Source organism: Protopterus annectens, chromosome 10.part0 (assembly GCF_019279795.1).
Source record: "Protopterus annectens isolate FY-2018-M chromosome 10.part0, PAN1.0, whole genome shotgun sequence".
In the NCBI taxonomy this organism is placed as follows: Eukaryota; Metazoa; Chordata; order Ceratodontiformes; family Protopteridae; genus Protopterus; species Protopterus annectens.
The window spans coordinates 386,349,789-386,362,792 of NC_056744.1; the positions used below are offsets into that span (position 1 = coordinate 386,349,789).

General features: G+C 41.1%; 1 protein-coding gene across 3 annotated transcripts in view; it reads right to left on the reverse strand.

Annotated features, from left to right (window-relative positions):
- The window catches only part of EDEM3 (ER degradation enhancing alpha-mannosidase like protein 3), a 1,015,437-nt gene that overhangs the window by 922,190 nt on the left and 80,243 nt on the right, over positions 1-13,004 (reverse strand). For all 3 annotated transcript variants that reach the window (XM_044085305.1, XM_044085306.1, XM_044085304.1), the window contains exon 3: positions 820-920. In XM_044085305.1, coding sequence (XP_043941240.1) covers positions 820-920 — 101 coding nt within the window. The remainder of the gene's footprint in view (positions 1-819; positions 921-13,004) is intronic.

A 13,004-nucleotide genomic window follows, 5' to 3' on the forward strand; every position in this document is an offset into this window, starting at 1 on the left:
TACGGCTGGTGGGGACAGGGGGGCTGAAGTTTGCGCCAAATCTGTCAGCTAGGAGGTTAGCAATTTCCTCAGGTTCAATATGTGAGGTACCATACACTATACATTTGGCACATAGATGGGTATTGCCATTTAGATTTTGGATGTAGCTAAAGAATGCCTTATGATTATCCTTAGATAGGGATGCTAATTTAGCTTCATAACTAACTTTAGAGGACTTTACAAGATATCTGATTTGCTTTTTCAAGCTGTGGAGGGTATTTTCTTCTACTGAGCAAGTTCCTTCTTGTTCTTAGGCATCAGTTTCTTCCTATTGTTATACAACCTATTTATACTTCAGATCTACCAGGGTGGCCTGCTTTTTCAGGAGGACCTGATTTTGATCCGGTCAGGTATAGCATAGTCTATACAGTTGTTTAGGTGGTTATACAGGACATTTATGTACTCCTCTGCATAGCAGTCATTGTTAGCTGTGTTAGCAGGGGGTTTGAAACATTTTATACCATCACTTAATAGGCTGTAGTTTGCTTTGGAGAAATTTTTTTTTTGCTTCTGTGGGGGTGTCGGGTTTGATCATTACTTCAAATTAGACAGATTTATGGTCTGATCTTACCAGGGAGGGCAACACACAGGGGTTAGTGCAGTGAAACCCCCCCCCCATCTACAGGATCCATGTAACCAAGAAATGGATAGTGATAAAAAACAGATGGATGGACAATACATAATTATATATGCAATTAGAAGCAGCTGTGTGTACCTATACATGGGTAACGCCAATACTAAAGGTCATAGGAAAGTTCATTCCTAGTAAAATCTACTGACCTTCCCAAAGCATCATCCACATCGCCCCGACTGGGTTCCTGGCCACGTACTCGCCCTCGGCATGTAAGAGGCATGAGCTCATCAGCTGGGTAAGCATGTTCCTGCAGAAAAAATGCAAAGAAAGGGGGACAATTAATATGAGGTATATTATGAAAAAAATATTCAATCTCTGTGCAGAAAACTATAAAAACAGAAGTTACATACTTACCATAACAATAGATCAGTTCATTCCAGTCCATCCAATATGACATAAGGATCTCTCGAGCCTCAGTTCAGATCCGATCCAACTGATTTAGTGCTAAAGCCTCAAGCCCTTCCTAATCTTTTATCCATAATGCCTTCCTCCTCCTAACTCATAGTGAATTTGGCACTATAGCCAAGCACAACTGCACTGTCTTTGACTCAGAATAAAAACCAACCTTTAGATATACATAAAGGCAGGGGGAAGGAGGGCAAGTTGTATCAGATGGACTGGAATGAAATGACCTGTCATTATGGTAAGTACATAATGTTTGCATCTTATTCATTCAGTCCATCTGATCCAACATATGGGTCAGAATCCCCAACTATTAGAATCTTGGGAGGCCTTAAATCAGGAGACACTTCAGAATGGAAACCCCAAAGGAAGTTCTGGCTCTGGACATGCACTCTATTTGTAGTGTTTGACGAATATATGGGTAGAGGACCAAGTGGCTGTTTGACAAATTTCATCTAAAAACAAGGCCCTGAAAAAGGCTGTTAAAGTTGTGATGGCTCTAGTGAATGAGCTTTGGGTTTCATGGGCAAGGCTTTACTTTGAGAAGTGGATAAAAAAAATGCAATTTGGCAACCATCTGGATAAGGAAATCATAGAAACTTTTCTGCCCAATCTGTTGTGTGTGAAGGATACAAGTAACTGCTCATCTTTTCTGAAGGAAGCAGTCCTTTGAACAATAAACTGACGCTGCCTATGTACCGCCAGTTTATGCAGGATGTATTTTCTTTTGTTTTGATAACTAGGAAAGAACACTCGGAGATGTATGGCCCATGAACAATTGGTCTCAGAAGCTACTTTTAAGAGAAAAGAAGGATTAGTTCCAAGGGTAGCCTTATCTTTATGAAAAATGATGTATGGAGGAACAGAAAATAAGACACGGAGTTCTAAATCCCTCTTGGATGAAGTGATAGCCACTAACAGTATGGTTTTCCAATATAAGAATGTTTAATTCCACAGAAGCGGCAGGCTCAAATGGATGTCTGAAAAAAGCTTCCAAGACAAAATTGAAGTCCAAAAGAGAAGCTGGATCCTTAAAGGGATTTTCCATTTGAGGCATCCCATAAAGAAAACTTTGCATAACTTACAAGAAACTAAGAAAGAGTCCTGAAACCAAATGTGGAAGGATGGAATGGCTGCCATCTGTACTCTGATAGTGGAGAAACTGGATCCAGCTGAAAACAAAGAAGGCAGTAAGCGTAAAACCTCTGCCAGTGATGCTGAAAAAGGTTCTATGTTACGAGATTCCACCTATATGGCAAATCTTTTCCACTTACTATGATACACCTTACATGTAGACAGTTTCTGAGAAGCTGTAAGTATATGCAACACATCAGAAGAGAATTATCCAATGCTATCACTGGAACTGGAGCAACCATGCAGTTAATTTCAGGTTAGACAGAGCCAGTTGAGACTTCCCGGACAGGTTAGAAATCAGATCCAGTTCCGGATCCAAGAGTCAGGGAGGTCCCGTTAGCGAACGTTTTATGAGGGAGAAAACAGATCTATTGAAGCCAGAATGGGGCCAGAATGGGGCAATGGTGTCTGTTGCCTTGCACTGAAAGGATTTCTGTATGAATTTAGTCATGAGTGGAATAAGCGGATATGAGTAAAGTAGCCCTGGAGGTCAATGACTGGACAAAGCGTCCCTGGGGTTCTGTCCCTAGTTAGGGGGAATGGCAAAAGAGTCACTGCACTTGGTGTTCTGTGGGATGGGAAACAGATCATAGCATGGTTTGCCTCAGTAACTGAAAATCTTCTATGCTATCGCATGATTTAGGGACCACTCAAAAGGAAGGAGAAAAGATTCCTGCTTAATCTGTTCACAAGTCTTTGAGCCTACTGTTGATGTGTACTACAATAAGAAAACGGCGAGAGCATCACCCATTCCTATTATGATAAGAAAATGGTGAGACCATCACCCATTCCTATTATGATATGAAAATGGTGAGGGCATCACCCATTCCTATTACGATAAGAAAATGGTGAGAGCATCACCCATTCCTATTATGATATGAAAATGGTGAGGGCATCACCCATTCCTATTACGATAAGAAAATGGTGAGAGCATCACCCATTCCTATTATGATATGAAAATGGTGAGGGCATCACCCATTCCTATTATGATAAGAAAATGGTGAGAGCATCACCCATTCCTATTATGATATGAAAATGGTGAGGGCATCACCCATTCCTATTATGATAAGAAAATGGTGAGGGCATCACCCATTCCTATTACGATAAGAAAATGGTGAGGGCATCACCCATTCCTATTATGATATGAAAATGGTGAGGGCATCACCCATTCCTATTATGATATGAAAATGGTGAGGGCATCACCCATTCCTATTATGATATGAAAATGGTGAGAGCATCACCCATTCCTATACTGTCATGACTTTGCAGTAGAATGGGTAAGATCTCGTTGCCCCCTGCTTATGTACCAGATTACTGAATGTTTAGAATCCCTAGAGGAAGCCAGTTCTGAAACTCCTGCAACACAAGAGTAACAGCCTTCATCTTGGACCCTTCTCCCTTCATAATGCCACCTCCACTTGAGGGAGGGTGCATTTGTGGTTACAGTTGCAATCTGAGGGGGGACTTAAAAGGGTTTGCCTGCTGCTACCAAAGGTGAATGAAGTCACCATTTTATAAGAGTTCTGCACAAATTAGTTATTCTTATGGGAAAGGACAGGGGATCATACTTCTGAGACCACTGGGCCTGGGTAACCACTATAGAATTCTCAAAAGTGTTAATACGTGAAATTTACAATAAGAATTGATAATACCATTAATCCTAAGACTCTCAAGACCAAACTCACCAGAAAACTATCTGCTTCCAGGACAGCCTAAACTGCTAACTTCAGTGACATGATTCTGTTTTGTGGGAGAGAGATCAAAGTTATGGTTGTGGCCAAATGGCAACCCCCCCCCCCCCAAAGAAAAATGATGTGTTGAATAGGGTTCAGGTTATTTTTTTCTAGACTTACTGTGGTACTCAGGTAGGCATAAAGATGAAGTAGGTAGTCTTTCACCTGAAGAAGAGGTTCCTTGGAGAGCCAGCATCCAAGCATTAAAAGATTATGAATACCTGAAGTTAGAGATGGGCTGCTACTACCACCACCACCACCACATATTTGGTGAACAGACTGGGGGCTGTAATGAGACCAAATGGCAGAGCTCTGAAATGAAAATGACTGGCTCTTAAATGAAAGTGTAGGAATTTCCTGGACTCCTTCTCTATCTTTATATGCAGGTAAGCATCCTTGAGATCTATACAGCACATCTACTCATTCTTCTGAGAACACAGACGAATAGATTGGACTTTGACCATACAAAAGTGAGTCTTTTCAAAGTAATCATTTAGGAGGCTTGGGTCCAGAATGAGCTGGATGTCCCTGGTCTTCTCTAGAACCAAAAAGAAGCAAGAGTAAAATCCTGTCCCATGCTGGCCTGGCAGGACCTCCTAGATGGCTCTTTTTTTGTAAGAGAAAGACCTCTGGTATAGCGGCCTTTGTCTGATTGAGTGGGACACTGAGCAAAGGGAATTAAGGGGATGGGAGACACTCCAAAACTGGATTATATAACCTCTGGATATTATCCTTCTTACCCATCTGTCTCATGTGTTGGGAAAGCAAGAGTGAGGGTAGAGGGATACATGCCCCCAAGCTGATTCCAGAGTGGAAGTAGTCAGGCAAACCTTCAAGTATTCTGAGGTCACCTGTTTGAGAAGGTCCCCCAGAATCCCTTGTGCTGCAGACCTCCTTGACCTCCTGGCCTGCATCCACTGAGGTACCACCTCTGCCAGATGATGAGTCATACTGATGGCACAACTTTTGAAACCAGCGTGATCTAGCCCCTTTTTGGTTCCGAGTAAAGATGCACTGACATTTGCAGTTAGCTTTAGAGGACTTTACAAGACATCTTGTTTGATTGTTCAAGCTGAGAAGGGTGTGCTAACAAATCTGAGATTGTTCCTTCTTGCTGCGAGACAGCAGTTTCTTCCTCTTTTTATATAACCTGTTTATGGTGGGTGCCCAGTACGCAGGCTTATTTTTGCTTGAGGGTCTTGCTTTGGTCCTATCAGGAATGGTTGAGTCAATAAAACTGTATACATGTTTATACAATGCACTGGTGTATATCCCACTATGGGTGTCCTTGCCGTCAGTAGGGACAGGAGCTTTGAAGCTATTAATTCCTTCTCATAAGAGGCTGTAGTCAGCTTTGGAGAAGTTATTTAGCCTAATTTCTCCTAAGGGGGTACTGATACAGTTGTCACTTTGAAAGAGACTGATTAAAGATCAGACTTCACCAGGGAGGGACACACACTTGTGGTGGTGCATCGCTCTACCATGGTGGTGAATACCAAGTCTAGAATGTTTGGGCACCTTGTGGGAGTGCCAACTACCTGCACCAAGGCATATGAGTTAACAAAGTCCAAGAACCTTGTGTGTTTGTACACACATAATCTATCCACTCTACAGAAGGGTAGTTAAAGTCACCCATAGCCAGGGTGTTTGGTTGTATTTTGAGTAACTCAAGTAGATACAAGTAGGCAGTGTGGATATCATGGTTCATAGAGGGGGATTGATAGCCGGTGAGGGGGTCTTTCCTGTAGTAACTTGCACATGGAGTAACTCTACGGAATCATTCTGTTTAACCAGTCTGGGGGTGTATTTGTTTATTTTGTGGTCTGAATGTGTTGAACGCATTATATCCCAGTATGGCCAGGGTGCTCTCAGTGGCCTTGAACCAGGTCTCTGTGACTGCACACATGTCTACATCTTCCAAGGTGATGAGTGTTTCCACTGAGTGGAGTTTCAGATTTAGACTCTCAGCATTTAGCAGCATAACCTTAAGGTTGCTTCTGAGGATGTTTTTGAGACATTGCCTAAAAAGGCAGTATGGGGGAGGCAACAGCCTTAGCCAGTAGCCAACAACCCAAAGGTGACAGGTGGAGACCATGTCTGGCAAAGCATTGTGGTCCATCAACCATATCCTACCAGGCTGACAGGTACTGGATCCCCTTAGAATGACACCAGAAACTAAGCTAATTGTTGAAGTCCACCATTTTTTGTCTGTATTGAGCCATCATCCTACGTGAAGGCAGAATGCTGCTTAAGGCTAGGGACATACCCGCCTGGGACACATAATCAAAGAGCTCAGTAATATCTCTCTTCATACAGTCCAGTGAGGTACTTCTTAAGCTGTTCACACCAACATAGACTATGACAGAGTCATAACAGTGACCGTTGTTGAGAGACTTGAGTGCATGTGTGATGTCCCAGATCGTGGCACCTGACAGACAGCTGACCGTGACCTTAACCTTAACCAACCTGGTGAGTAGGACATCTGTGCATCTCGCAATGGAGTCACCTACGACTAAAACATTTGATTCTGCGTTTTGCCTTAACGGCATGTTTGGTGAGGCTGGTGTATGTGTTTGTATGTGTACAGTGATTTGCTGGGCATGTTTGTGAGGTCTCTGATCTTTAGGTAGGCTTCTAGTGAGAACCTCTGCATATGTAGGTTTAGGTGTTGTTCACAAGGATGGCGCAGGAGGTGAAGTATAAGAGCTGACAACCTGCTTAGTATCGGATATACTGATTTGTGAGCGAGATAGCCTAGACTCTTAAAATAGATGCATCTCTCCCAAATTGACTTTGTGCGAGTTAGGAGATATGGGTTCAGTCTACAGGAGATAATTGATACATTGCCTCAGGATGCCCATGTCGATCTGGTTGGCTGGAGAAATGGTGGGAAATTGTCCATTCATGATGCAAGGTAAATTACTGTACAAGAATTGCAATACAAGACTAACTGCAGTGTGTGTGTATATGCTCATGCGCATGTATGTGTGCGCATGTAAATAGGGAACCACATTAGATAAACACATGAAAAAGATATTTCTGAGAAAAATGATATGATACAGTCAAAACACAAGCTGATGAGGTAAAATCTTCAGTTTTCATTGTAATGGCAAAGTGGCACTTCCTCGGAACACAAGTAAGCAAAACTGAACCTACTCTTGAAAGCCAAAGTAGCTGTAGGCTTTTATTCAACAATATGTTAGGTAATCCAAGATCCTTTTCTTACATCCTGTTCAAAGACACTTGAGAACACTGCCTAACACTGCCACACCCCTTCTGAAATACGTAGCTCGGATTTAACTGAAAGATGTGTAACAGACAAAAAAAACATTTTTATCACTTGGTGAAAGAATAACAGTGAAAATAATGCTACATGAATAAGTTTATGAAAAGAGTTTCGAAAGAAAAATAAAACATCTAATTGCCACAAAAATACAAGAACATATACAAAACTGGAGAATGCAGTGAAGTGGAACACATCTCTAAAAAAAAAATAGTAAATAAAAACACACAAACCAAAGCAGAATTGCAAACTATCATTTAAATAATCTCTTTCCTCTTGTGCTTTTTAAAGCTAAACATTTTTACACCGATGTTCTGACAACTAAATAACAACCAAATCAGAGATGTATGTGACAACTGGAAAAGCAAATCACTCAAACTTTTCTACAAGTAAAAATCTCAAGTAGTTCTGGTCTACAATCTGTTAAAGTAAAACTAAAAACTGACCCATCCTGCTCCAAAGGTGCAGAATTTGCAGCACATACCAAGACACAGGTGAAAAGGTTCAACTGGCAGACTTGGCACCTAAGAAGCTGGCTTTGAGGGTACAACTGATTGGCAATTGGCCAGCAGTCTTATTTTGATGGGAGGAAGTAGGGCAGTCGATTGCACTGGAGGCAAAGAGTCTAGCTAGCACTGCATGTATACATTTGGTTGGCTGAGTCCATATGCAGAAAACATCATGTTGTAAACTGGTACACTGCAGGTGCAGAGGTGCTAGCAAGGCTCTTGTCTAGGTTTATTTCTATGCAGAAGCAGCCTAGAGATTAGGAACCAAAATGGAAAAAAAAAAAACATTTGCTGTTATAGATAATAGGTACATAGGGGTCAAATGTTATCTCCAGTAACTCTTGTAAAAAAAATTAGCTGTATAAAACTAAGTGGGACACTGTACTGTGGGGACAAATGGGTTAATAAGGCAACAAGGGGGATAAGGGTCATGCTGGATATGTGCTAAAAATCCGAGTAGAATTCTGATAAAAAGGTTTAACTGGAAAGATGCTTTTTAGGTGTGTCCAAGCCAGAGCACTGCATTTCTAGGCCTACAAGACTTTATATTTACTGCAGTTTTTAGGCTAGCATACTAGATTCATCAGCATTAATGTGGATAAGTTTTACTCTCACACGATCACAGAAATAACAGCTCACTATGAAGACAGTCAAGATCAAGGCACAGATGATGACTGAAATATTCTAGAATAGCAAAACAAAACCAACCAAATGACAGAACAGCAGATTTATTAAAATTGATACAACTTTACCAAAAAATATTAGCACTTTCATCTTACAATTAAGACTTCTTCAGATATGTGCAACAGAACAAGTACTCAGCTTAATGTATCTGTGCCACCAGGTCTGAATGATGTTATCAGTATTAAGTGCTCTCTAAAAAGTAGAGCAGTGGACAGATAGTGATGTTTTTTGAAATATTTTTGATTAATCTTGAATATTTGTTTTTTTATAATTTTTTAAGAATTATTTAAAGTATTTTTTATTTTAGTTTTGCTACAGTTTGTGTTATTTTCATGGTTTGTGTAGGAATTCTGTGCAGTTTTTTTTTTTTTTTGTAATTACTGCCTGTTACTTTAAATTGCTTTGCCTCTCCTTTCCTTCATATTAGCTCACTGTGTTTTTGTATCATGTGACCTTACCTCTTGTCCAACAATAGGGACCAAGGGCCACCCATGGGGTCTGGGTCTCACCTGCTCCAAGACCCAAAAGCAAAATACATGCTCTGGAAATAATGTGATATGTCTATAATAGTCATTGGTTTCCTTACGTTTCTTGACGTCATAAAAGTGCTCATAGATACATTGTCTTAGCTTTCTCTCGATCTTGCCAACATAAAAAGCAGGGCAAGACCCACATCTTGCAATGTAAACCACACCAATTGACCAGCAATTAAATTTCCCTTTGATAAATAAAGTTTTATCATTGATTTGAATACAGTCACTGACCATTACATGGCCACATGCAGCACATTTAAACATATTGCCAGACATAAACTTACACCTGTTGATATTGGAACTCTCAAGATAGTTTTTAAAAGTACGTCCTTCTCTTGTATATAATCTTCGGCCAGGCCCCCAGTTTCTCCAACAGTTCCCGATACTAAGCAGTTTAAGTCCAGTTTTTATAAACAATTGACTCAATAAATTTACTGTCACTGTTAAAAGTGGTGACCAAAGAATGGCTAAATTCAAACAAATCACTTTTCTCAGGTAAGCCATCCACCAACATGTCCATACATGGGATAAGTAGCCTAGAATTGTTGTCTACATGGGGGGAACCACATGCATCCTCACTGGATGTCAAAAGGGGAATATAAATCCCTTTCCTTCTCTTGTCTATTACTTTGGCCATGAGAGAATCAATGAGTCCCAAGGGATATCCCCTGTTGGCAACCATGCCTTTCAACCCATCACATTCTTCCACAAACTCAGTCCATAGGGTAACCATCCTGCCTGCTCTAACCACTTTGCCCTTCACCAACCCACATTTCTGGTGAATGGGGTGGTTGCTGGTATAATAAAGTAAGCTGCTGGAATAAGTAGGTTTCTGATAAAATGTAGAGGAAACAGAAAGTCTCTCACAGTCAAAAAAGGAGATGTCAAAGTAATTGATCTCACCAAGACCCACAGTATGAGCAAAAACCAAAAAAGATGTGGTGTGGTTAATATACCTCATAAAATCATCAATAAGGAGCACAGGACCTGCCCAAACAATAAAAAGGTCATCAAGGTAGCGGGTATACATGTACACATGCTGAGTATACAGGCATTGCTTAAAACACTGTGCTTCCCATGCTGCCATAACAATATTTGCAAATAAAGGGGCACATGCTGCACCCATGGCAACTCCCTTTGTCTGTTTGAAATAATGACCTTCGAAATAAATAAGTTATATTCCAAAACAACCCGCATAAGAGTGGACACCATATTCCATTTTCAGATGAAACATGAGGCATTCCTCAAACCAAACCATGTCAGTCTAATGTGGAATACATGCAAACAAAACCTTGACATCAATGGTAATAACACATAAGTTAGGAAATAAGGCCAAATTGTTGCACCTTGCCAAGAAATCTCAAAAGTCATGGCATAATCATGACATAGCCAAGACATAGGGTTTCAATAAACGGTCAATCAGTTTAGCAATAAAATATGTCTGAGTGAGCAGCGTTCACTATAGGTCTAAAAGGTGGATCCAGCAGGCTGTGTGTACCTTGGAAAGTCCAAAAAATAGATGGAACTTTGAAGAAATCAACACTCATATACCTATGTTGTTCAGGTGAAATTTCACCCTGCATAAGCATATCATAAAGCAAGCTATCAATCCTCCTGTAAGAAATGTTAATTTCATTCAGTGAAACTTCAGAATATGAAACATTGTATAAAAGGTTAAACATTCTTTGTTGGTAATCCAACTGTTCCATCACTACTAGACCTCATCCTTTGTCCGGCTGCATCACTCTAAGATTGTCACAGCCAGTAATTTCCTTTAACATTTCCCAATGAGATCTACTCAAGTTAAAAGATTTACTACCAGTCCCAGCCTTTAAATGATATGTAATATCCACCTCACAAGCGTTTTCACACTGTAACAAAAGTGGATGTGAATCAGGACTAGTTAAACTGGGAAAACGTGGACAATGTGGATCAGGAACATATTGCTGGTTATCCATTAATACAAGTAAATCAGCATGTTCATTGTTCAAGTCAAAAGAGATGTAGTTATAAATATGAAAATCACAAGGGGTGTTAGAAATAACAATAGTACCTGTGTCCACTGGGGCTTCTAACGTGGTCCTCCAATGGAGTGGCCCCTGCTGGATTTCTTCCTTCCTTGCGCCTGGAATCTCCAGTGAGGATTGGATAGGGGCTGTAATAATCTGCTTGTTTGTTGCGAATTCACACCTACCTCCAAAGGCTCAGTCTGTCCTAAAGATTGTGACTGTTAGAATGGGCAACCACTTCATCTGGGTTGTCATCTGACAAATCCTGTTGGTTACTTGGTCCCTCAACCTGGACTCTTTGTTGACTCAGTGGTGGTGGTGGTGGGGGGTATGCAGTCCCCTTAAGATAATCTTTTTTATCCCTCTCGAGCTTCCTCAACTTCCGCTGTTTTATGTAGTCACAAATCTTGTCAATATCACTGAAAATATTTTGATATCTCACCTTGTATTGTTGGAATTGTAAATCTTCTGTTATCTTACTATCAAGTAGTTTAATTTCAAGATATATCTCATCCATAATAGTTGAGTTATGTTTTACAAGCAGCCCCATCAGTTCACATTTTTTATTAGCCTTTTTGGGCTGATTTCTATCCCTTTCAACTTTCTGGCTTAAAAATGCTTGTGTTTGCACATTTTTCACACCGTGCAGCACTGTGAGGCTACAGTTAAACTATTCCAGGTGCCAGAAAGTGTGCTCTTCAAATTTTCCCTTAAAACTAGCTGTTTTTTCAGTAGTAGCACTAAAATCTGAACCCCCTGTGACTAGCAGTTGCTCTAGAACCTGCTGGAAAGCACTAGGAAGCCTGAAACTGATACAAGCACTCAACTCTCCTTGTCAATAAGGTGGAATTAATCGTAGGCACTAAACAGCCTATAATTGCAAAGTACCTTGCAAAGGTAAGGGGAAAACAGCTCTTAAACTTTACATAAAAAAAGCACCTAGACAGGCATGTCCAAGGGTCATCTTCCAGTGATTTCTCCTGTCCACCTGGTGAATCTGGGCATACTGGGGCAATGCGGCAACTGCCTCATGTACACAAACAATCCTCTCCTCCTACCACCCAACACTACAACCTGTGAGAGATGCACTTACATAGTCAAACTGGAAGCAAAGCTCTCTCCGGCCAAGATTGTGTTAGACAGTCAAGACGAGAAGGTTAACACCTGCATTACACCTCAGCAACTCATAGCCCTTCAAAACCCACACCATCAATACCCACCCATAGCAACACTAAACCCACATATGCGGAGGCCCTTAACATTAACCTGCCAAACCAACAAGGACCTCCGAAGCTGAAACGCAAACAAACACCAGTCACAACCAAAGTGACACATAGCTCACAACACCAGTATACCACCTAACAACAGCCCCTAAGGCAAGACAATATACCCAACACTTTAGTCATAGGTGACTCTATAGTCAGGCACACGGATGTCCCACTCACCAGGCTGAACAAGGAGAAAATTACAGTCAACTGCCTGTTGGGTGCCAGGATCCGCCACATAACACATGCACTCAAGTCACTCCACAACAAGTACAAATACGACTCCGTCATTGTCCATGCTGGAGTGAATGACTTGAGACATACCTCCCTGGACTACATGAAGAGAGACATGGAAGAGCTCTTGGATCATGTGGCCCAGGCAGGTATGACCCTAGTCATGAGTAGCATTCTGCCTTCGCCCAGAATGATACCACAGTATAAGGACAAAATGATTGACTTCAACAATTGGCTAAGCTTCTGGTGTCATTCAAACGGGATCCAGTATCTGTCTGCCTGGGAAGACATGACTGACAAACCACAATGCTTTGCCAGTGATGGTCTGTACCGGTCACCCCTGGGATTCAGGTTACTGGCTAAAGCTCTTGCCACCCCTATAGTGCCTTTTTTAGGCAAGGTACAAAGGATAAAACCACCGCCGTAACAGATAATAGCATGCAAAATCAGAAGGCAATGCTAGAAGTCTAAACCTCAAAATGCACTCTCTCGAGGAAATCCTAAAAATGGAGAACATCGATATCTGTGCAGTAACTGAGACCTGG